At 46.8% G+C, this 24,929-nt stretch overlaps 1 protein-coding gene and 1 long non-coding RNA gene across 11 annotated transcripts in view; one reads left to right on the forward strand and one right to left on the reverse strand.

The window, feature by feature from the left end:
* Window positions 1-3,048, forward strand: part of Enah (ENAH actin regulator) — a 108,163-nt gene extending 105,115 nt beyond the window's left edge. For all 10 annotated transcript variants that reach the window (XM_040739350.1, XM_040739351.1, XM_040739354.1 and 7 more), the window contains one exon: window positions 9-3,048. In XM_040739350.1, the coding sequence (XP_040595284.1) occupies window positions 9-46 (38 nt within the window). In that variant the 3' untranslated portion in view covers window positions 47-3,048. The remainder of the gene's footprint in view (window positions 1-8) is intronic.
* A 10,188-nt stretch (window positions 3,049-13,236) lies between these two features.
* On the reverse strand, window positions 13,237-19,734 carry LOC110342457. Its single transcript, XR_002384531.2, has 2 exons — window positions 19,663-19,734; window positions 13,237-14,356 (listed from the first exon to the last, which is right to left on the reverse strand). It is a non-coding gene; the product is annotated as an uncharacterized LOC110342457 (long non-coding RNA).
* Between the last annotated feature and the right edge of the window lie 5,195 nt (window positions 19,735-24,929).

The following is a 24,929-nucleotide window of genomic DNA, read 5'->3' on the forward strand; positions in this document are numbered from 1 at the left end:
TGTTACAGCAATCAGGCAGGAGTTGAGCAAGTCGAACACTGCATAGAGAAGCAAACTGAGGAGAGACAAGACTTGAATCTGGAGAAAAACAAAAATTCCTACAAACAACTGTTAACAACCCCCTACGATTTTTAAGCTGTAAGAAGAAAATGGACACACAGTCAGGAGGGAAAAAGCGCCAACCTCGGAAAGCCTTCAGACACAGCAACTCTGGCAATCAGCCGCTCCCTCCCTCCCGGTGGTGTGCTACTCTTGACCTGACCTTTACCCCAGGATGAAGAACTATGTCTGAGTTCCTTCCCTAGCAGTACTAAACCCGCCAGGCAAGAAATATTTTCATGTCTAGATGAAACTGCACGTTTTCCACAACCCATTGCTAAAATAAAGAAAAAAAAGGCTTAGGAGGTGTTTTCAGAGGGCGCTAATGGTGAAGAATTTAGCAAGTTCCGCTGTTGCATTGTAAACGTTTCTCTCAGGTTTGTCTTCCGTCATTTGATATTCTGTGAATAGCTAAGATCATAAAATATGGAACAGATGGAATTGTTTGTGCTTTCAAAAGGTGGTATTTATAAGAAAGGTCCTAAAATGTCTAGTCCTACTTAAGGAATTTTAGAATGATAGGAAGTCTTTCGGGTTAGCCTTCATGCAATTTTGTAGTTTAAAACAAAATCCGTCCGGAATTTAAAGATTTAGATGCCTTCCTAAATTGTTACAATGCTTTACCAAATCTATGACTTCTACATAACAAACAGTGGTCAAATGTAAACCATTCTATTATAGATTTACCGTAGGTTTTCAACCTTTTTTAGACTTATGCATGCAGACATTTTTATAAGTAATTACAATCACCACAAAGTTAGCTTTTTTAATTACAGACAATAATGCATGTCACACTAATATGTAGTGGCCTTTTCAAGGCCTAGTCCCAGGGAAAATATTTTGTAGAATATAGGGAAGAGGGAGGAAGGGAGGAATAATTTTTTTATTTAAAGGTAATTCTGCACTATCTTTTTTCCCTCGATTATCTGCATGAGTTATAATTAGAAATATTTTGTGACTTTAATCGGTAAACATGTTAACAAAACCAAGTACTTAATCTCTTACATCATGTCTTCAGCTGTTTGTATTTTAACCAGCAATCTCAATGGTCTGAAGCATGATTCTGAGCTTCACACAAATCACATCTCCCTGTGGAGCTCAAAAGTTTGATCACTGAATTTGGCCATTACTATCACTTGGTCCCTGCAGTGCTGCAGGTGTTTGGGGACATGCTCCTGACTGTGAAGCTGCTCTTGACCTTTGTTGTGCTAAAATATAAGAAATAGCGATGATTGCAGCAATTAGGGTCACAGAAATCATCAGATAAAGGGACACCAATGGGGAGTTCTGCAGTTTTCTTTTAATAAAACTGAAGTAAGACTTAGGTGGTAGAAAGAGTATGGTACTGTTAGACCCTGAGTGGGTGTTGTGTGCGTTTATGTGTATGTGTGCGTGAGCGTGTGTGCGTGATGGTTGTGTTCCACCCCTTTATGTTATAATTGGCAAGATTAAAATAAAGGAGAAATCCTATTCTAATGTTAGCTTTTTTGAAAATCTAGGAAATCAAAAATTCTCCAGGCTCTCCATCATGATTTACGCTTGAGTTATTAATGTGCCATACTTGCTTTGGAATCTTTGGTTATCAAAATTTTTACTAAAAAAAAGGAAGAAATAATTCACTTTCATTTGCTTTCTGGATTTCATACATCTTAGATGTAAAACAAAGCTTGATGGCAGCGTAGTTTTTCTAAACACTGTAATTTTCAGTCATTACACTACAGAGAAGTCAAATGAGGATCTTCTTTTCCTTGTTAAGAGTTTGTTTCTGTAGAAACTTCGTTTTTAGGTTAAACTGTGAGGGATGAGCTATCATAGTTCAAATATACAGCTCTTTTTCTACCCATTATTCATTGTCATGCAGTAATAGTAAAGGCATTAAAGATGCAGCAGGCTTCTAAGTTGTTCTCTAAAAGAAATAGGCGTTTCATTTCACTGTTGAACTTTTGATTATGCAGGTAATTTGATAATGTATATGTGTACATCCCTTACAGATCTGATCAAAAATCACTTTTGGTTTTGTTGCTAGAGTTAAATATCTATAGTAGGTAGAGTACTGGGTATAAGTGGTCCAAAGTGAGACAGAAGAATACTAAAGTCAGATGCTAAGTCCTAAAAGAAACTGGTTTATGCACTAAACGTTTTGTGCCTTGGTCTAATATTTAACACAGTGTCTGTGTAAAATTATAAAAAAAAAAAAAGAACCAGTGTTGACTCATGCTATATCCTCCATAATATTGCATTATCCACATGGCTAAATATGTTCCTTCCTAGAAGCTTAATTGGACTATTCTATGCGTTCATTGTCGCACATGACAGTCTTGTCATTATTAGAGATTTCAGTGATTAAAATGGGAAACAAAAGCTTAGGTTGTTTTCCCACAACTGTTCCTTAGAACCATATGATGATGATGGGTTTTTGCTTTTGTGTGTTGAATGTCTTCAGCTGAGTACAGTTTAGGGATGCTTTCTAACTACAGGAAGGCACTGCTCTCCTCAACACTGTGATCTGACCTGCGACAACCTTGTACAACACACTCTGTGAATGGCTAGCCAGTCAATAGCAAACAAACTGAATGTATAAACCTTAGTGCTGGTGCTGAAGTCTCTAAAGAATAGTTGTCATGATCTCGAAGTTCGTTTAAAAATTTACAAGCATAACATGTCAATCAGAACTAAAGATGAAACACTGATGAATGTCAAATCCTCATGCTGCAGGTGTGTTTCCTATTTAGGTTTTTTAGTTCTCTGCTGTTTTTACCATAACTGTTTCATTTAAATTTCCTACACGCTAACTTCATTTGTGCTATTGAAATAAAATTTCAGTATATACATGTTTCTTGTTTGTGACACTTAGATGATCTTCTGAAATAGTGTGTTAATTCCAAACCAAGTGATACTGGGTGTAAAATCAGCACCTAATAAAGCCCATGGCTTCACTGTTTACAGTTACACATCATGTCACTGTTCCTTAAGATTTCATCAAAGTCAGGAATAGTTAACATAAAGGGAATATGTAGCGATCTATCTGTCTTTTATTTTGAAGTAAGTGTTGTGTGTTCCTTTTATCTTGTTTTCTCTCAGCACACCTGATAGTGTTTTTATAGTCAAGATGGTGAGAAAAACGTTTCGCTCCATTTTTTTTCTATACCGTGATCATATATTTCACCTCTTACACAGTTTGTGTTTGTTTTTATAATTTGCAGATTAAAGGATATTGCCAAGTAATTAACTTTAAATGTATAATCTGTACCATGTATTTTCTACATCATGCTCATCTCTTTAAGTTGGCTGAATGCATTTTTATCTATTATAAAGTATCATTCCTGAGTTCCAGTAATTTCTTCATTAGAAGTACAACAATCTTGTATATTTTTTTTTTCCTTTACCAGACCTCCCCAGCCTTTATCCCAAGCTGTCCTCCATCTTTGTGGACTACATGTTCCTGGCATTAGTTTGCATTTTGCAGCCATTACGTAGCCCACTGTTGTGAAAACACCAGCTGATTTTTCTTTTGTGTCCTAACTCATATTCCTGCTTTATCTACACGTTAGTCACTTCTCATTCAAAAATGAATTAAGCAGCAGATGCTAAGCTTTTCAGTTTGCCTGGCTAAAATTACTGTCTCATAAGTTCTGTTCATCTTTTCAGTGCTGCTATGAAGAACTCATGCTGTTAGGCACAGGGCCTATGAAGGTGAGCTGTAGGACCTATATTTTCTTCATGTGTCCGTGAAAACTGTTTAATCCATTTACCATGGTCTCTATTCCTATGGACATACCCGTAATCCAGCATTCTGGAGACAGAAACAGGAGGGAGGAATGTGAGGTTAGGCTGGGCTGCATAGAGAGACTTTGTCTAAAGCAAATCCATAAAGTTCTGGGTCATAGCATGAAAATGATGTCATGTAAGGCAGAGTGTAAAGGGAGTGCCTGTCCCTTTATCAAGCTGTAAGAAAACCCACTTTCCTAAAGACATTCTGGTTTTCACTTCCAAACTTGTTCCTGGTAGTACCATTTTTGTTTTTAATAGAATTGGTACTTGGTCATCTCCTCAAAGCTCTGAGAAATATGAAAGGATCCTAAGAGTTTACTGGAGTTGATACCACTCTGACATTTTTAGTTTACTGTTTTCTAAGTTCAGTGCTATATTTTAAGGAGTCTTGACTGTACAATTACTCTGGTCAGTACTTTAGATGAAGATCATGGAAAAACATGTACTTACAGGAATTTTTTGTTGAACCATATACCCATTTGACTAAGAAGCTAAAATTAGGAATGCTCAAGAAAAGCCATTTATTTATGCCAAATATTCTTGGGGGTTGTGGGTTTTCTCTGTGATACCGACTTTCTCTATTCCCAACATCAAAAGACTATGGATTAAATCTCATTCCCTAGTGTTTACCTTGATTGTTTTTTGAAGTACCAAGGTTCTTTTTAACATGTCTCTGTGTGGGTAACCCTCTTTTTTCTTTGTATTTTAATGTTGGAAAAATGAAGCATTCAAAATTTTAAACTCTTAGGTTGTTTAGTTGATTGAAAAGATGATACTGTAAATTTATGAAGAAACACATGTAGTTCAGTAGAATACTAATGAATAGTCAACTCACACAAGGAAAATTGGGCTTTTTAGTAAAAATGAATTTGAAAACTTGAAACATGAACTGTGTTAATATGTAAAGCAACAGTCACTGAAGGGTAAAAAGTGATTTGGTCATGGTACTTTAGACAGTCGTTGGTCATATCTGTTGATATCTAAAGCTGTGGATACATATGAGAAGCAGCGGGTTGGGAAATAGCTTTTCCCTTCGTTATAGATGCTCTGTTGTATCAACTCACTGAAATAGCACCATGCACTCCAGATACCCTGTAGGTCTCCAGTGCCTGCTCATTAATGTATAGACTAGATAAAAATCAAAGCCTAGGTTAAGTGTTCGGACCAGAGGTCTGTACCTGTACCCTAGTTTGAAGCTTACCAGGTATTCTAAAAGCACACAACCTTTAGAAGCTTCTGTTGTACGACCCTAGGGTTCCTGAGTAATGGAAGACCTTGGTCAGGCGCCCAAGTAAGGGATTAGAGGTAGCAGAGCACATGGCTGACTGACAGTAGGAAACTCAAGTGTACCACTGAGTTCATCACTTCATTCAGCCTTTCCTAAACATAAATTCGGCTGCAAGATAATGGGGCTTTCTGTTTTAATAACAAGCAGAAATGTTCATGTATTCATTTAAGAATTATTGGTAAGTGACAATCTCTATTTACTGTTCAGTGAATCTGGCTTAACTGTCTCCTTTTAACTCCAGGAACTAGTAATAGACTCATTAAAAAAATTCTCTAATACAGACAATGAATGATGTTGCCATTTGTGTTCAGGGTGGTTCTTCCAAGTAGACTTAGAACATATACCCAGGCAGGCCAGTCAGTCAGCGCAAAGGAAATGGTACTCCAACAAAAAGACATGTGCATATATTCTGACACTGAGCTGCCACTCCGGTCTTATGAGGCTCTGAATCAACCCCTAGCACTGAAAAAAATCAAAGTGTAGTCTATTGTAATCATGAGATAAATGTGACACAGAAATCTTTTTCAAGTTTAGTACCTAAAAGCATCTGAAATTCAGTGTTCTTTAGTCAGCTCATCTACACGGCTTTTACAAGGCTTCGCATGGTGTTTTGTTCAAGGCTTCAAAGAATTTTTGTTTTGATGATTTTCAGCTTGTTCTAGGTGAGACACACCAGCAGGAAACTCTCATTCCACCGCCAGGTTGAACTCGGATTCAGGCATGTTTGGCATTTGGTATTCTAACTTGTGGAATTTCCCCCAAACATTTTCATCCTCAAATCTGAGGCCTGTCTGCCCTGAGGGATTGTCTTACCACTTTATAACCACAGTCCTTCCTAATGCCAGAGTCACCAGGCCTCCATGTGTAGCCGGAGAAGTCAGAACTAAGCTGGCTTAGCCCTTTAGGGACTGAGACGGTACATGGTACCAGCATTGCACAGTGCCTAGGAGAACTGTCTCAGAGAAAGTTCTGGGAAGGCATCCATATTTAGAAGAAAACCTAGTCAGCACTGGGTAGGTGTGGGGCAATTTCAGGAGTGTTTACTTATCCTATACACCTCATTTCACTTGCTGACAATGAATTTGGGCACATATGGTCCCGGTGTGATGCTCATTCTCGGATGTGTGCTTCATCTCCATGTTTCTGCTTTGCTGTAGCTATGAACCCTGAGACAGGCGCTGAGCTGGGACCCCATGTGCCATATTGCTTGTCTGTAAGGTCCCTTCTACCTCTGAGACTTAATAGTTTCTTCATTTACATATCCTTTGTAGTTGTGGTTTGTTATTTGACCCAAGAAACAGATTTTTTTAAATGCCCGTCGATGTTTTGCCTGCATGTATGTCTGCGCACCACATACGGTGCCTTTGGAGGTCAAGAGAGGGCATCAGATCTCCTGGAATTAGAGTTACAGACAGTTGTGAGCTACTCTTTTGATGCTGGGAATCAAACCTGGGGCTTCTGGGGAAAACAGAAAGTGCTGTTAACTGCTGAGCCATCTCTCCAGCCCTCTGCTCTCTCATCTTAAAGAGCAGCCTTTGTTTAAAAATACTAGATTATGTTCAGTGAAAAACACATCCCATTTATGAATAAGGAAGTCAATAGATGGCCATTGAGGTCAGAAGTGTTCTATTAGGCATTGGTGATGGTCCATCCTGTGTCATCATTTGTGTGCTTTCATAAGCTGAAACACTGGGGACAACTTGGTGGCTTCCGTAGAAGCATATGCCATCAGAAAGACCAGTGTTCTTTGCTGATATTATGGGGTGGTCCTCGGACCCGTACTCTGGTGGCTGTCAGTGGTAGAAAGCTCTTCTCTTGCTTTGTGACTTGTTTCTGAGCTAGCTGACTACTGAGGGGGAGGCTGGCAGCCTAACCCTCGTTTTTCCTGGGGAGAATGCACCTCGGCACTACTGTGAATGTTTGTGTCCTGTGAGCCAGCTGTATCACTGTCAGCTTGAAACACTCTTTTTATTATGTAAAGTCCATTCCTTCCTAGCTTCTTTTTTTTTTAGACTTGGGCTTTATACCAATTAAAGGCGAATGCCCCCTTGATACCTTTTGAGTGTTCTGATCCCTGCTTGCTTTTTAATAGGTAACTGAAGACAAGTGTGGACATCTTGTCTTCCTGAGGCACTTTTGCTCTCATTCTTGGTATATGTGTTGGCATTAATTTCTCATTGGCAAGACTTGCGTTTCATGATGTGTGTATTTGGTGGCAAGGGTCGATTACTCTCATACATGTGAGCAAGTTAGGGTAGAGGTTTCTTAAGTTATCTTTCGACATCTGTGGTTGGTAGAAAACATGTCTATAATACATGTTTATAATAAGGGGGTACTTTTGAGGAAACCTTTCTGCCGTCTGTAACCCTAAGTACCGGCTGAATCTCTAGTGTCCCCCATTGACAGTTAAAAGGCTGCTGCGTCTGTGCATTATCCAGAACAGAACTTCAGACAGTTGCCTGGGGATTCCAGCTAGCTCTCAGGGCCTGACCCATGAGAGAAGGTCTAGGTCCTCTGCCTGATGCAAGCCACCTGCTTCCTTTGTGCTTTCTGGTAAGCCTCTGGGAGTCAGTGAGTGGACCTGTAGCATGAAAGCCATTTCTAGTGTTGATTTTTTTTTTCTTTTGGGGAGTTAGGGAGTCAATGATAGCCCTTTCTGGCTAAAGAACCAGATTTAGATGCTTACATGCCTTTTCTCAGACCTCAAGTTGATAAACCAAAAACATACACTAGAACAGCACAATGGATAAAAATGTAAGGGGCAGTCTTAGCGATGAGGTGGATAGTCAGAGCCTGTGACCTTTCTTATGGAACACACTGGACTTCTAGTCTCATGTCATCTTGCTTTGCTGCAAATGTTAGAAAGATGCGGGCATCTTTAAGAGATGCCCAGAGCGGTTCTCCTTGCTAAATGATGATCAGCGTTTGTGGTCTGTGAACTGGGGCTGTTATGATCTGTAGTGTGGAGGCAGCGTGACTGAAGTCAACGGGGCACCTGGATGGGAGAGTTGCCAGCTGGAACCGTGTGTGACTTGCTCAGTGATCCCTGTGGGTTATAGGCCCTTGCTAAAACCCAGGAGAAATGAAACTGGCCACCACTTACTGTAAATGTAATAGCTTTTGTGAAACTTGGCTTGATTGACTGAAAGTGTTTGAAAGTCTGTCTGAAACATGATTTCTTCGTCAGAAAACACCATCATCCAAGCTTGGCGTGTGCTTTAAGAAGGGGAAGTAGAAGAGAGGGTGAGAAGGCAAGATGATTGGCTTGGTGGGGCTGAGTAGCACCTGAGTTTGGCACCAGAGTGTCCAGTGAGTTAACATGGAGGACCACTTTTGGCCCACCCTAGGAAGACTTGCCAGAAAGTAGCAGTTCCTGCTACGCATTACAGTGCCTTCCAAAAATGTTCTGTGTGAATTGCATGCAATTTCATGTAACCCTGAAGTGTACCATGTATGTGCATGACCTGTCCAGGGTGTGCAAAGCTAGGACTCAGCAGAAAGGGCGGGGCCCTGTTGCGATGGGTCAGCGAGCTGCCAGAGTTGGACTTGTGACTTGGGCTTTGCAGCCTTGGACCCTGGGGTTTGCACTAATGGTTTTGTCATCCAATCAGCTCTGTCTCCCCTTCGGCTTCCTCTCCTACTTTGCAGCTTTGCTGGTTTTAACTGCTTCATTCCTCTGCTTCTTGGTATCTTTCTTTTGAAATAAAAAGACACAATACCTAATTCAAAAGAGATTTATTTGTATTCATTTTGCCGGTTGTTCTTTGTTTTTACCTATTATGTCACGGACAAAGAGTTTTATGTCCCATTTCCATGATTGTGATTCTGAAATTGCTCTACACTTAGTTCTCAATCTGAAGATTGCTCTCCCACCCTTCTGCATTCTCATCCAAGGAGGGGCAAGCAACCTTCCATTTCCCAGGATGCTTCTCTTCCCCCTTGGCCTAACGGTGTTGATGGAAACCTGGTGATCTATTCATTTAGTGCAAATGATGGGACCTAAATGTAAATAAATGGCCTCGGTGGAAAAAAGGCCCAAGCACCTTTTTATTAAAATAACTGCATTCCTTTCCTTGTTTACCAACCTGATTTCTAAGTAAGCAAAGTGTGCCCGTCAGTTTTCTGTTGCTGGGACAAAATTCTTATGTCAACTCAAAAGGAGGAAAGGGTTATCTTGACTGTAACCCTTTTGCTTTGGTCTTGAGGTACAGCAGTGCATCATGGCAGAGAGGTGGCAGGGGAGGTCTGTCATGGTGGCCAGGCATTGTAAGAGCAAAAGGAGGGGGCCTGTGTCACCTTGGAGGACACAGACTGCACAACCTAACTTTCACTAGGCCCCAAATCCTAAAAGTTGAGCCCGATACCAAGAATCAGTCCTGTAGCCAAACATTTATGGGGGCACTCCAGATCCAAACTGATGAGGAGCACTGCCTGTGGTGCACAGCGTGGGGTAAGAGTTCACTTTGTCCTTATCAGCAGGAGTGGCCCTCAGCTTTTGCATTTTTCTTTCTGGACTAAATCACAAAAGAACAAGTGTATGCATAGTTTAAAATCTGTTTGAGGACCCGAAGATCACAGGAAAGTTCTCCTTGAAGCCCACTACTGTTGTTCCATGGCTGCTACATGATGGGCCAAGGGAAGGCAGTATGCTTAGAGTGGGCATGCGCACCAAGCTATGGAGCTCTTTCTTTAATGTGGAGGGTTTGGGATTTTTGGAAATTGGCCTGTCATTGTAGTGTGCTAAGGGTACCTGTCTGCTGCAGACAACCCAGTCTGGCAGGACAGGATCACAACAGTTGTTGAGATGGCTTCACTCATTCTCAGTCCTCTTGGGAACTTCGTGTATAACTCAGACCATGATTGTGGTGATATCTTTCTTGCACAAATAAAACCTGTCGCTGGGCATTGGTGGCGCACGCCTTTAATCCCAGCACTCGGGAGGCAGAGGCAGGCGGATCTCTGTGAGTTCGAGGCCAGCCTGGTCTACAGAGAAAGTTCCAGGACAATCTCCAAGGCAATACAGAGAAACCCTGTCTCAAAAAAAAAACAAAAAAAAAACCAAAACAAAACAAAAAGCAAAAAACAGATAAAGCCTGTCTGTGGGTCAGAGAATGGAGCTTGCCCCTATCTAACCATAGAGGTCTGGAGGTCTATACAGACAGGAAGTGACTCTCGGAGGTAAGGTGCTATGGCTTGCTGCTTCTCTGATCTCTCAGCATTTCCCTATATATCTGACTCCGACCTTTTATTATCTAGACCTATTGAAACTCCTTTCATACATGGTCTTCCATCCTCAGCCTCCCCAGTGCTGATAGGCACCTTCCATAGCCAGGATCTCATCAGAGCTGGGCTTCAAAGTTATCTTGAGAACTGGAGAGATGGATACCTTAGTTAAAGAGTATCCAGGCTCAGTTCCCAGTACCTACATGGTGGCTTACAACTATCTATAACTCCAGTTCCAGGGGATATGACCCCCCTCTTCCTAGCTCCACAGGCATCAGGCACATACATGGTACACATACATACATGCAAGCAAAATGCTTATGAAGTTGAGAAACCAAAAAATGGACATCACTCCATGTGGCGTTGATACAGTAATTGGATGGCTGTTGCTTTAAGTCACACAAATCACAGTTGAGTTTTAAATCCAGGAAGCTCAGTTGTGACATGAGACTATTAATTTTTCATAGCTCTGCCTATGAGTCTAGAACATTTGGAATCTAACCCAAGACAGATTTCACCCTGCTGGGACTCTGGGACAGATAGATAAGTCCCCATTGACAGTTTTCAACCAGAACCTCCACAAATGGGTGAGGCTTCTCACCATCGTGTTTTGGCCCTCTTTCAATTGGAATAAAAAAAATCTGGCTACACACAGCTCACTAGATGCATGCGTAATCAGCCCACAGGTGAAGAGGTGCTTGCTGGGATTCTGGGAGCCCCCTCATATTCTTGCCACCATAACATAACCTCTCTCCACACTTAGTTGTGTCTTGTGCTGGACATAAATGGAGCTGTGCCTTTTGGTGCTTGATATCTTTCAATATTGTATCTGAGACTCATCCATAACGCATAGCTGTGGGTGGTCCCTTCTCAGTGTGATATAGTAGTTCCCAGCTTGGGGCTATTATGAGCAGTGCCACTACGAATGTTCCGGCATGTGTGGTGGACAGATGGGTGCCTTTCTTCTGGGTTTGTAACTAGGAATAGCCATGGTGGGCCACAGCAGATGGCCATGTCATCTCGGCAGCACCTCCTCGCTGGCAGACACTGGCAGTCGCCACCTAGGAGCACATCGGAGGCGTCTCTGAGCCTCCTGTTGTTGGCCGGGCATCAGCAAGCATTAGGTGGGAACCCAACCTGAGCACACCACTAACCGAACTCTTGGCTTTCCTGAAATGGAAGTGAGAAACTCCTTTACCAGGAATTTCATTCACTGCTACATGTAATGAAAGGAATTACCTTTCAAGATACAACTTCCCTGCCCCCAATAATGTGTTTATTGCATTCTTTTTAAAGTGTCCAGTAGGCTGGAGAGACGGCTTGGTGATTAAGAGCATTTGGTCTTCAGAGGCATCAGAGGTCCCGTCCTACCGTACACGTGGTGGCTCACAGCCACTTATAACTAGTCCTGGGGGCTACGCAGGCACAACACTCCAATGCTGTGACAGCCACTCTTGTTGGTCAGCCTGACTCCGTCTTAAAAAGTGAAACCCAAATGTCTGCACACCAGTAGGGATGTTTTTCTTGATTAAATAAATCGTTTGAAGCAGGAAGACCCACTTCTAATCAGGATCTTGGAGGCAGGAAGGTCCACCTTTGGTCTGGACCACACCTTCTGCTGGCAGCCTGCTGTGTGAAAGACAGGGAAGAGGAGCGTTCTCTCTCTTTCTGCCTGCTCAGCCTCACTAGCAAGCCCATTCCTTCGCTGGCATTAGAGCCTGGTTTGGATTCCTGGTTAGTACTGACGACCGTCTTAGACATCCAGCCTCAGGGAATGAGCAACCACTGAATTCTTGGACCTGGGCAGTTTATACTCGCACTGTAAATCTTACCAAGATAAATGATAACCTAAGTGCATGAAAGGGCATGACATGATCCATCCAGAAGCAGATGAGGAAATGTGGGTAGCCTAGGAGTGACAGACAGGTCTATCTGGAACCTGGGTTGGCCATGTTCCAGGAATCGGCAGATGTTCCTGGACCTTAAGAAATGAGGGCGCTTTTGCAAGGAGCCACGGTTTACCTAAGGGTGTGAGAGTGCAGGCTGTTGTGAAATTAGAGCTGAGAGCCTGGACTGGGAACTGCCCTCTTTGGTCTCTTGTGAAGGCCTTTTCCCTTGGGACTTGAGGCCCATGTTCAAGCCCCTCCTCCCTCCTTGAGACCTGCCACCACTGCCTCTCACAGGAAACTCCCTACACCCAAGGTGTCTCAAGTTCAACATGACCTGGCGGCCCATCCTTCACCATAACCCTCGGGCTCCGTTTCTTGGTTAGCTCTTAGGTTTGCCTCACCTGTCCTGAGACAGACAAGCTATGGCTCTGCCTCTGAAGGCTCCTCATGAGTCACCTCCCCCCGTTTCCTCCCCTCCTATTACAGCCCCAGTTGCCAGAGTACCATAGGGTCACATGAGCTCTGTCTGCTGAAAGCCTTTGGAGACTCCAGCTGCATCACATAAAAGTCTTGAGTTCCTCACCTGCCAGTCATGGACAAGCTCCCTGGGCCAGCAGTTGGAGGAGGAAGGAGACAGACCATGATGCCAGAGCTGTCCCCCGCCCCCACCTCTGCCGCCATGACCCCGATTTCTCAGCTCTCAACTGAGTTCCTTTGATCTCAAGAATGTCGATCCAGACTTGCTCTGAGGGGCCCACATGACACTCCTTGGACAACAAGATGAAAGGGGACAGTCATTTGGACATTTCTGACAAAGCCTTTTTCCTCCAAGATAAGAGGAAGATAAATGTAGAAAAGCACTCTGCCAATCACTCTTCATTTCTCTTCCCTGAATGAAATGTGTTCAATGCTCAGAGCGACAGCAGCCACTTTGCAATAAGGAGACACCAGACTTGACAGTACCAAGCAGGCTAGCAACCGCTTTAAGAGAAAATCAAACCACTTTTGTTCAGGTTGTGCTCTGTTGGAAATCCTAACAAAATGAGGGTTTGGGGAGGCAGGAGAAGATGAGGAAGATTTCAGAGGCACCTGTGGAATAACCTGTGCGATGCATTTCCGGAAGAGCTACGAGGGCGTGGCACGTGTGAGAAAGGGACAGTCCCTTGTAGTGATGATACCTGAAGCCAAGTGGCTCTGCATCGGACACTTCAACCCTAGGGACACACCACCCAGAATAACACTTTCCCAAATGGTCTGGTCAATATGACTCAAAATTAACCATCACAGGTATGTGATCTCCCCCTATCTGCCAAGGACCTAGTGGACTCCATTGAAATCCCCCCACCCCGGACCTCCGGCTGGATTAAATGCCGAGCCTAAGTATCCTCCCTGGAGGGAAAGAGGGAGTCACAAAGTGACCATTTTCTTCTGATCCCCCATCTCATCCCTGGAGGAAAGTTGAGCTCCGTGCGGGCTCAGCGCCCCAGGTACCATCCCCACCTCCCCCATCTGCTCTGGCTTTCGCCCATGGTGCTCTTCTACACTGAGAGCGGTCCTGGAGTCCGGAGTTCCCGGGCAGGCTAGGCTAACTTGGGAGTCAGGACAGAGCGTTAGGATGAACAAGACATGGGGAGAAACCAGCTCCACCGTTCCCCACCCTTGGCTATGCCTAGTGTCCCTCTGCGTGTCCCTCCCATTGTCTTTAAGGGTGGCGTCACCCAGCTGGCACGGGCTATCCAGGATGCAGTGTGCGGGCGCCCCGCGGCGGTAGCGCTCAACAGCTCGTCTCCCGGCGGGTGTGCAGCGCCCTCTGCTGCCTAATGAATGATCTTCCTTCTCTTCTCGCGTTGGGCTCGCATCATCAAGTTGAGTCTGGCCCACAGGCAGAGGGGAATAGGACACTTAGGCTACCGAGTCTGCTTTAAGGCTGGAAAACTCACATGAACAACAAAACATCCTATGGCAGAGATGTCCTGACTGCTGCTCCAGTCAGCTGCGAGCAGCCCCGGGAGTTGGCTTTTGGCAGAGCACCAGCGCGCAGCCGTGTACGTTGAAGGGCGGACACGGGCTCCAAACCTGTGGAGTGCTAGAGAAAGAATGAGAATTTAAAGCTGGAGAAAATAGTCAGGGACTAAGAAAAGGCTGCGTGCACTGTGTGGTGAGGGGATCTCTGAGTGACTCCAGATTCTAGATGGACCCTACAGGCAGGCCAACTACTACAGTCAGCCCAGAATGTTCCACTGGCCAGGGCTATGCTGGGGTAGAGAGCCAGGTGGTGTCCACGCAGAAGCCCTTTGCACATGCCTGTGGTTTGGGGGTGGGAGAGAGATCTCGGGGGACATGGCTAGCCCTTTAGCACGGGGAGAGGTGCAGCGGAACAGAAACAGACAGCAGGAAGATTCCCAGGGAGGTGGAAACAGTCACCTGGGAATCAGAGAGAGCCGCGGGTGGATACCAGCTCTAGTGAAGAACATCAGGGTGCAGAAGGCACTACAGAATGGAAGCGAGGATCTGAGACCCTCTGTACCCAGGCTTAGCCTTCAGGGGCACCCGTCAGGATGGAGGCGCTCTCACTGGTCACTAGCATGCACATCATCATCATCATCATCATCATTATTGTGGTGTGGCCACCTGAGGCCAGAAGAGGGCATCGCATTCCCTGGAGCTGGGGTTACAGGCAGCTGGGAGCGTCTCAGTGTCGGTGTTGGGAACAGAGCTCGGGTCCTCTGCAGGAGCCCGCCGAGTGCTCCTACCCCCTGAGCCCTCCCTTCAGCCACAGATGGTCTTTCCACAGAGACGCACACTCGTCCTGAGAGCACAGCTGGAGCGAGGGGGACACTGTTCCACAGGCTGGAGTCCAGGACCACGGTGTCAGCAGGGGCGTCTCCTCCTGAGGCACCTGCTCTAGCCACAGCCTCTCCTCCGTATGTGTGCGTCCAGACTGCTGCTCCTTTAAGAGGTGTGTTTACTTTTATTGTGTGTGTACGAGTGTATTCGCTGCTTTCCTGTTGCAGCGATAAAGCAGCATGACTAGAAGGAAGGGTTTATTTGGGGCTTGCAGTTCCAGAGGGTCAGCGCCCGTGATGGCAGAGCAGAGGGAGCGAGGGGCAGACAGCTGCGGCAGCAGCCGGGGGCTCACATCTGAACCACATACGGGAAGCAGAGCAAGCTCTTGAAGCGACTCTGAGTCTTTTGCAACCTCAAAGCTTACCCCAGTGACATAATTTCTCCAGCAAAGCCACGCCCCTGAGCCCTCTCAAACAGTCACTAATTGAGGAAAAGTATTCAAACCGCCACAGTGAACGTTTGCTTGTATATGCATGTGTATGTATGTGTGTGTGTATGTATGTATGTATGCATGTATGTATTATGTATGTATGTGCAACACATGTATGCTGTGCCCAAGAAACTCAAAAGAGGCCATCAAATCACCTGGAACTGAAGTTACAGATGGTTGTGAGCTGCCATATGTGTGCTGGGGAACTGAACCAGGGTCCTCTGGAAGAGCACCGAGTGCTCTTGACCACTGAGCCATCTCTCCAGCCTCACAAAATGCTCTTTACAAAGCACCAACTTGGGGTGGGAGGGTGCCTCACAACTATCTATAACTTCCAGTTCCAGAGGAACCAACGCCCTCTTCTGGCCTCCTCAGGTACTGCATGCATGTGGTACAAAGAAAACAAAAATAAATAAACCTTTAAAGAGAGTCCCGACACATGCTGGTGTCTCCAGTGAGCTCATTCTCCTTCAGTCCCTTTAAAATGGTGTTTCTCAGCCTTTGGGTCCTGACCCTTTTAGCAAGCCTCTGTCTCCAAAAAATATTTTGGCGTTGGTGGCGTACACCTTTAATCCCAGCACTGGGGAGGCAGAGACAGGTGGATCTCTGTGAGTTCGAGACCAGCCTGGTCTACAAGAGCGATTTACAGGACAGTTTCCAAAGCCACAGAGAAACCCTGTCTCAAAAAAAAAACAAAAAAATTACATTTTGATTCATAGCAGTAGCAAAATCACAGTTATAAAATAGCAATAAAAATAATTTTATGGTTGGGGGGTCACCACAATATGAGGAACTGTGTTAAAGGGTCACAACATTAGGAAGTTTAAGAACCACTGCTGTAGAAAAACACAGTTTACTGACAAAGGCACATTCTGAGGCCCTGTGATTAGGACTATTGTGTAGGAACTAATGGGAAACAATTCAACCATGAGTACTCTCCAACTCAAGATTTCCATGGTCACTGGGGGTGTTCCATGATTACAGTCTATAGCAGGGAAGTGGTGGTGCACATATTTAACCCCAGCACTTGGGGAGACAGAGGTAGGCAGATCTCTGTGAGTTCAAGGCCAGCCTGGAGTACAGAATGAGTTCCAAGGCTACTCAGAGAAACCCTGTCTCAGAAAAACAAAGTCTAGAATAGCTGTAATTTCAAATGGGTTAATTTACTTTATAGGAAGCAAAGGAAAAAGAGAAATTAGCAAGTAGGTAATAAAAGCCCATCACTTCTCATCGACAGAAGTGCCTGGGGAATTCCTACTGAAACAGTTATGTCGGAGTCCCTGATTGGCAGATTTCCCGATCAGCTTCTGGCTTTGTGTTCTCACTGTGGCCATTTTTGTGGGATAAACAGTATAACCTAGAGTTAGAAATCGTTTCTCAAGGAATCAAATGTTTTTAACCTCCTTAGTTTTTTGCTGTTTCTCCCTGTAACAGAGTTAGGGCAGGAGGTGCTGCTATGTCTGTGGCCCTGGAGACTCCAGCTAGCATCTGCCTGCTGCCAGGGATGGGGTGCAGAAAGAGCCACTAGTGTGGAGTCGCCAGAGATAGCAAATACAAATGCAGGGGAAGCGGCAGCTGGTGGCACATGCATGTCATCCCTGCTATTTGGGAAGCTGTCATGTGAGAGGATCCCCTGGGCCCAGGAGTTTGAGGCCAGCCTAGAAACATAGCAAGACTTTGTCTTCTAAAACAAATAAATGGGGGCTGGAGAGAGAGATGGCTCAGCAAAGAGCACTTGCTGCTCTTACACAGAACCCAGGTTCGGTTCCCAGCACCCACACAATGACTCACACAAGTCTGTAATTCCAATTCCAGGACCCCGTTATCTTCTTCTGGTCTCTGCAGGCACCAGGCACAAAGGAGATTTATTTGTCCCAGAGCAACAGAGGGGGAAAAAAAGAGACAAAGACAGAAGATAGAGGAGGTGGGAGGAGGGAAAGGGGGCAGGGGTATTTGTCCTGCAAGGACAAAGGGCCGCCGCTGGACAGAGAGGAGACAGACATGGTCCATAGGAAACTGGCCATTTATGAAGGCACAAGGGGAAACCCCGTGTTAGGGTGAGGTGTTTAATTTTAATTGGGCGTGTTACTTAGATGAGTCAAAGGGGGCTTCTGATTGCTGGGCTCAGTACTTTGATACTGGACCTTGGTAGTCAGCCTTAAAGGTGGCTAAATAAGGGGACTTTGGTGGCAGCTTTAGGAGTGCAGTCTAACGGCTTATAGCTAGACCGAGGGATGGGGGAGAAGGGCAAGGCCCGTGTGAGCCGTGCTTGCCAGGACTGGGCTGGCTGGGTCCCTTCAAGTGTCACGGTGTTAAAATGCAGATTCTGGGCCCTCTTCTAGGTTGGTGACAGAGGGGGCACAGGACTGACCACAGCTCTGCAGCTCCTGGTGAGAAGACAGCAGGTTTGAGACCCTGCGGGCTGAGGTGCCTGCTTGCAGTCTGTGGATTCCCGCGGAGGCGGTGAAACAAGAGACCTGCTTGTCTTGGCCATGCCCAAGTAGGAGCCACCTTAGAGAGAGTGAGTCATCTCCCCGGGGCCTGGGAACAGACTTCCCCACACTGGCAGAGCCTCAGGCCAACCTCGGTCCCCAAGGCTGTGGTAAAGTTGAAATGAGACTATAGAAGGAAGTGTCATGTAAACGGTGACATGCCCAGGACCACCACCACCATCACCACCACCACCACCATCATCACCACCACCACCACCACCACCATCACCACCATCATCACCACCATCACCACCACCACCACCATCACCACCATCACCATCACCACCATCACCACCACCACCATCACCACCACCACCATCACCACCACCACCACCACCATCACCACCACCATCACCACCACCACCACCACCACCATCACCACCATCACCACCATCATCACCACCATCACCACCACCACCATCACCACCACCACCACCATCACCACCATCACCACCACCACCACCACCACCATCACCACCATCATCATCACCATCACCACCACCACCACCACCACCACCACCATCACCACCACCACCATCACCACCATCACCACCACCACCACCACCACCATCACCACCATCACCACCACCACCATCACCACCATCATCACCACCATCACCATCACCACCATCACTATCTTCACCACCATCACCATCACCATCACCATCATCACCACCATCACCACCACCTCCTCCTCCTCTTCCTCTTCCTCCTCCTTCTCCTCCTCTTCCTCTTCCTCCTCCTCCTCCTTCTTTTTGGTGGCCGTTGTTTTGAGACAGGACCTTGCTATGTAATCCTGGTTGTCTTGGAACTCGCTCTGTAGACCAGACAGGCCTGGAACTCACAGAGATCCGCCTGCCTCTGCCTGCTGATTGCTGGGACTAAAGGTGTGTGCTGCCATGCTGGGTTTAGGACCTTCTTGCCTGACCTGGGTGGAGCTTGACATGGAGTTATAAGTCCTGTCTTGGGGCTCTTCCTGCCACACTGGGGTTTGAACTCAGGGCCTCACATGTGCTAAATGAGCACAGTACCGTGCTGCCATCAAGCTACAGCTCCACCTGTCAGCTTGTCGGCCTTCCCTGTCAGGAACAAGCGTTCCTTGCAGGAGGAACTGCCACCACCTAACACTGCAACTGGAGACAGACAGGCCTTGCTTCCCACACCAGGTTAAATCTGAGGCAAACCAGCGACTCCCCTCTCAGGGCCCCTCTCATTCAAGGGCTTACTTGGGAACTCCTGGCTTCAGAGCTTATGCTCCCTGCCTCGGGGCCTCACGCTATGCCCAGGAGTCCCTCAGGGTTCTCTAGTCTAGGGTGGGGTTGGGTGGGGGCGGAATCCATAGGCCTGTAGAAAGCCCAGATCCCTGTTTCAAGGGCAGTGTGACCCTGCATCAGGGAGCAGACGTTCCCTGAACACCCCAGCAGAGGAAGCCTCCCTGCTGCACCACAGGCAACCCCAATGATGGTTTTGACTCCTTTCCTGCCTGGAGGTTCTCAAAGTACACTTTTCCATCCCCCCCTGCCCACCCCAAAATCTGGCTGGGAAACGCAGAGGCATGTCTACCCTCAGGGCTAGGGGAAGGGGCTACCCTTCTCACACAAGCTCGGTGGCCAGCTGGCTTACCCATCAAAGGAGGCGCATGGGTCAGGAAAACAGTGAGTGCCTGATGCTTAGCAGTCCAAAGCCAGATGGCACTCCAGGCTCACCCTGTCGGGGTTGGGCCAGCCTGGCGTTGCCACACCCTGTTTCCGGTCCGCTCAACCTCACTAACTTGGGTCTCACTTCCCTCCTACTTGGGCTCTCAGCAAGAGAGCTGCCAAATAGCCAGCTTACCCAGGCTGGCTGGCTGGTGCAGTCAGGGGTTATGTTGGTCTGGCCTTCTCTCTCAAAGCCAGTGGCCCGGGCTTCATGCCAGCTCCAAGCAGGCTGGCCTCTGCAGCACCGCAGCTCTTCTGGAATTCCCTTGCTAAGATGACACCCCAGATGACCTGGTCGGTGCCTCTTCTGGGATCACATATCCCCCCCAAAACAGAAGCTGGCACTTTTCTCTTTCCCTTGGCCTCTGCTCTCTTCCTCTGAGGTTTTGGGCCTTTTCCTGCCAGAGTAAGAGCTGTGGGAGGGAAATTTCCTGAGAGTACCAGAGTTCCAAGTCCCTCTGGGCTGCTGCATGAGACAGGGTTAGGGCAGATCTGGGAGATACACAGACTGGAGGCCACACTCCCCCGCCCCCGGCCCCCCAGCCCCTCCCCACCCTCTCCCCCCACCCCTGACTCTGCAAGCTCACCACAGGGCTATGACAGAGTTTCTGCACCTGTAGGCAGGCCTCACCTCAACTCCTGGCCATAGCAGCTCCTAGCCCTGGCCGGTTGTTCCCACACACTCTTGAGGGGCAGACTGAGGTCCCAGGGTCCCCAGTGGCCTGGGGCCTGGGCTAGTCTTTCTTACAGTTCTCCAGGCAGTAGGGCTCAGGCTTTGGGATGCTTGTTGCCTGGTCGGGGGGGGGGGGGCTGGTAGAGGGGGGGGGAGCCGAGCTGAGACACTGAGACCTGGGCTGGCCGTGGGTACAGGGAGAGCACAGTGACCCGGATGTCTGCCAGAGCTCACCAGGCCATCCGCTCCCAGAAAGGGAGTGCTTGCTCTGGCAGAAGTTCTTGAGGGCAGGGCTTAAACTGTTTTTACTCGCTGCCCTTTGTATGCCACGCTAGCTATACAGAGACATAAAACTTGTAACCAATCAAACATTTACAGGAAACAGTTCATAAAGAGTTTTTAAAGCAGTTCTTAGGTATACATATAATTTTAGCATTTCTTAAAGACGAAAGTAAATTTGTGTAGCAGTGAGGTGGATGCAATTATTTATATTTACATAGCAAATATGACACTGGCTAAGTATTTTATACCATAGGACATGGAATATCTTCAATGTTTTTCAGAAGTGATGGAATTATAGTTGTTAATGTTGAGAACACCAAAACACATAACTGTTGGGTGCAAAATAGCAGGAATCTGTTTTGAGCCATTTCAGAAATCATCTTAGATTCTGTCTTAATCTCAAGCCACAATTCATTGAATGATGTTCTCTTTATCAAACCCAAGTCAGCAGCTCAAGCAGCACTTTTTAAGATCAAATATTCTTACATAATGCAACCCAAATATATATTCATGTGACGCCTGCTGAGGGATGACAGTAGGAAAATACTGAAAGCATTTGTTTACCATAATTAAACCTCAGTGTTTTTGTAAGAACAGAAGACTTTGTATGTACAGTAAAAACGCTGCAGCTTGTCCTGTACAGTCTCAGATCTGAGCACGGGATGGCAGGCAGCATTGACAGGTGTTGTGTGGCAGCAGGGCACGCACAGTGTGCATGTTGTGTGTTCAGAGCCAAGGCTGCCGTGACGTCTCACTGGGCAGCCTAGGTGGGCACAGTCAGAAATGCCAGGGTTCACTACACTTTAGCTCTGAGTCAATGCTTGCTCTGCCGTGACCCACAGTTTGAAAAGCTGGGCTTCGGGAAATGACTTTTTTTCTTTTTGGTCCATCTTTGGCCCACTGGTCTTAGTGTATTTTGTGCTCTCAGTAAAGCCCACCACCCTTTGATGGCCTTGCAGTCCTGGGAGCCTCAGATAGCTTTTCCCTCTTCACACGGCCTGCCCTCCAGACCCCAGCAAACGTCAGACAGGGAAGAGGAACAAAAGGGGAAAACTGAAGGAGCATGAAGAGAAGCAGCCCTCCGGCCCCCAGGATCTAGCATGGTTAGCTGGGGCTGGCTTACAGTTTCAGAGGTTCAGTCATTATCATCATGGTGGGGGAGCATGGTGGTGTGCAGGCAGACATGGTGTTGGAGCAGTAGATGAGAGATACATCCTGATCCACAGGCCAAGAGACAGAACTGGACCTAGCATGGGCTTTTGAAACCTCAAAACCCACCTCCAGTAACACTCCTTCCAACAAGGCCACACCTACTTCAACAAGCCACACCTCCTAATCCTTCTCAAATAGTGCCACTCTGTGATGACTAGACATTCAAATACATGATCCTACTGGGGGTGGTATTCCTATTCAAACCACCACAAACAGCATGTGCTCTTAACTCCTGGGCCCACATTATAATTTATTTATTTATTTATTTATTTATTTATTTATTTATTTAATGTATTTTTTTTTATGACAGAGTTTCTCTGTGTATCTTTGGAACCTGTCCTGGAATTCACTCTGTAGACCAGTTGGATTTGAACTCACAGAGATCCTACTGCCTCTGTCTCCTGAGTGCTTCAGTTAAAGGTGTGCACCACCACAACAGGCTCAAATTATAATTCTTTTTTTTTTAAGATTTATTTACTCATTACATATACAGTGTTCTGCCAGAAGAGGGCACCAGATTGAATTGTAGATGGTTGTGAGCCACCATGTGGTTGCTGGGAATTGAACTTAGGACCTCTGGAAGAGCAGTCAGTGCTCTTAACCTCTGAGCCATCTCTCCAGCCCCTCAAATTATAATTCTTAACAGAGTCAAGTAAGTACCATCTGAGGAACAATGGGGGCCACAAAAGTATTTGGGAAGTAGTTTGCTAGAGAAGGCAGAGTGTACTAAGGTCCTCAGGGGGAAGCCAGCCACAAGGACACTGTGGTGTTAAGCACTAGGTGAGTAGGGAGTGATGGGGATGTCCTTCCGTATATATGTTTCTCTTATTGGTTGACGAATAAAACACTGTTGGCCAATAAGGCAGGAAGATAGGCAGGACTAGGAGAAGAGAATTCATGGAAAGGTAGGCAGGAAGTTGCCATGTAGCCACCGAGAGAATAAGATAAGACCACATGGAAATACTTATATTGACAGAAAGGGGTTAATAATTGAAACAGAGGGGCTGGAGAGATGGCTCAGAGGTTAAGAGCACTGACTGCTCTTCCAGAGGTCCTGAGTTCAATTCCCAGCAACCACATTCACAACCACCTATAATGAGATCTGGTGCCCTGTCTGACCTGCAGGCATATATGCTGTATACATAATAAATAAATCTTTTAAAAAAATAATTGAAACAGAGCTAGCCAATAAGAAGCCCTAGCCACCGGCCAACAGTTTTATAATTAATGTAGCATCCGTGTGTTCATTTGGGGCAAAGTGGCTGAGGAACTGGGCAGGACATTCAGTAACAAGGGAGGACAATGGCAGAGGGTAGGGCCTGTTGAGTAGGAAGGGTGAGAAGATGCTGCAGGGTGTATGAGAGGCCACTGGAGGTTTCCAGCAGACAAACGACAAGACCTTACTTAGGATTTAAAAGAGAAAATCACTTTTGGCTGCATGGAGGGCAGCCTGCAGGGTAAGGGCAGAAGTAGAGGGTTGGTTAGGACGTTGTGGTCTTGTCAGTGGGACTGGTTTAAGAAACACCCGGGTTGGTAAAGCACGGGTATGTCTGTGAGGCATTGCCAGAGAGGATTAGCTCCTGGGGGTTCTGGCCGAATCAGGAGCCTGATCTCTTGGTTCATAGTCATTACCAGGTAGGGCGAAGGCAGGAGTGGGGCCCAGCAGAGGAAGTGGGTCATTGGGTGTGTGTCCTGGGAGGCCGTATCTTGTGACAGCCTCTTCCTGTATGCCTTCTTTCTCTGCTTCCTGTGACCCATGAGTTGCACCGTGGCGATCCAGCGTGACAGAAGGAAACTCCCGAAAGTGAGAGCCAACAACGACCCATTCCTCCCTTAGTTGTTTCCACACGGGGGTGAGAAAGGCTGTGGCAACACTCCAGGAAAGGCACCCAAGTGTGTGGCTGAGGGTCACTGCAGTGGCTTAAAAAATCAGCGCCACTGCCAGGCATTGGTGACACACGCCTTTAATCCTGGCACTCCGGAGGCAGAGGCAGGAGGATCTCTGTGAGTTCCAGGCCAGCCTGGTCTACAGAGCAAGTTCCAGGACAGCCTCCAAAGCCACAGAGAAACCCTGTCTCAAAAAACCAGAAAAAAAAAAAAGGAATCAGCACCACCTCCCAAGAGGATGCCAAGGGTGAAGAGGACCTGCTCCTGCCCTGTCCTGGTCTCAGTTGCACAGGTCCTATTTTTTTTTTGACACCTCTCCCCTCACAGTTCCTATGGCTCCGTGGTTTTGCCTGTCCTTGACTTCCTTGATGTGGTCTGTGTCCATCCTCTGACTCCATCATTGGCCAGACGACTAGTTCTCAGACAGAGGTCACTCCACTGGCCTCAGACTATGAAGAGAGGGGTTGTACACGGTCTAGGTTCTCGTCTGCACAAGTTCAAGGTCATCCTCTTGCTTCCCAATTCCCAAGCAAGGTGACAGCCATCTTCGTTAAGGTAGATCCTGCTGCACCTTGGAGACAGGCTGAGCTGCAGTTCAGACTGGGCCACTGCTGTGGGGACAGACCCAGGGTCACATGGGCCTCTGCAAGCTTCTCCTTGTTGTCAGCCCAAAGGAAGGAAGCCACCTGGACACCATAGGAAAACAAACTGCAGCTTGTGCATAGGTTTCTTTCTTTACTGTATAGCACAGTGTCCCCTGGGACACCTGGCCTGGACCTGCCCTGTCCTGTCCTCAGATCCAGCTCTCTGGGCCCTTCACCTGGGTCGGCAGTCCATTTCTTCTCTGCTGACCCTGCAGTGTAGACCAGCTCCGAGCCTGGTGGTTCTTACCTTAGGAAGGGCACTCACGCTGCAGGGTGTGCAGAGGTGGAGTTTGGGCAGAGTAGCCTAGCGGCTCACACCCCATTGCACCTCTGCCTCAGTTCTCCAGGTGCTCTGGATGCTGGGAGGTACAAGAAAAGAGGCTTGGGGTAGGAAGGCTGTGCTTGAGGGAACCCAGATGTACACCCAGCCCTGCCTCTGTCTCCACCCTGTGAGCCTAGCAGGTGTGGGGTTGGGTGCTAGGAGCAGGAGGCCTT

This window comes from Mesocricetus auratus, unplaced genomic scaffold, assembly GCF_017639785.1.
Source record: "Mesocricetus auratus isolate SY011 unplaced genomic scaffold, BCM_Maur_2.0 Super-Scaffold_100676, whole genome shotgun sequence".
In the NCBI taxonomy this organism is placed as follows: Eukaryota; Metazoa; Chordata; class Mammalia; order Rodentia; family Cricetidae; genus Mesocricetus; species Mesocricetus auratus.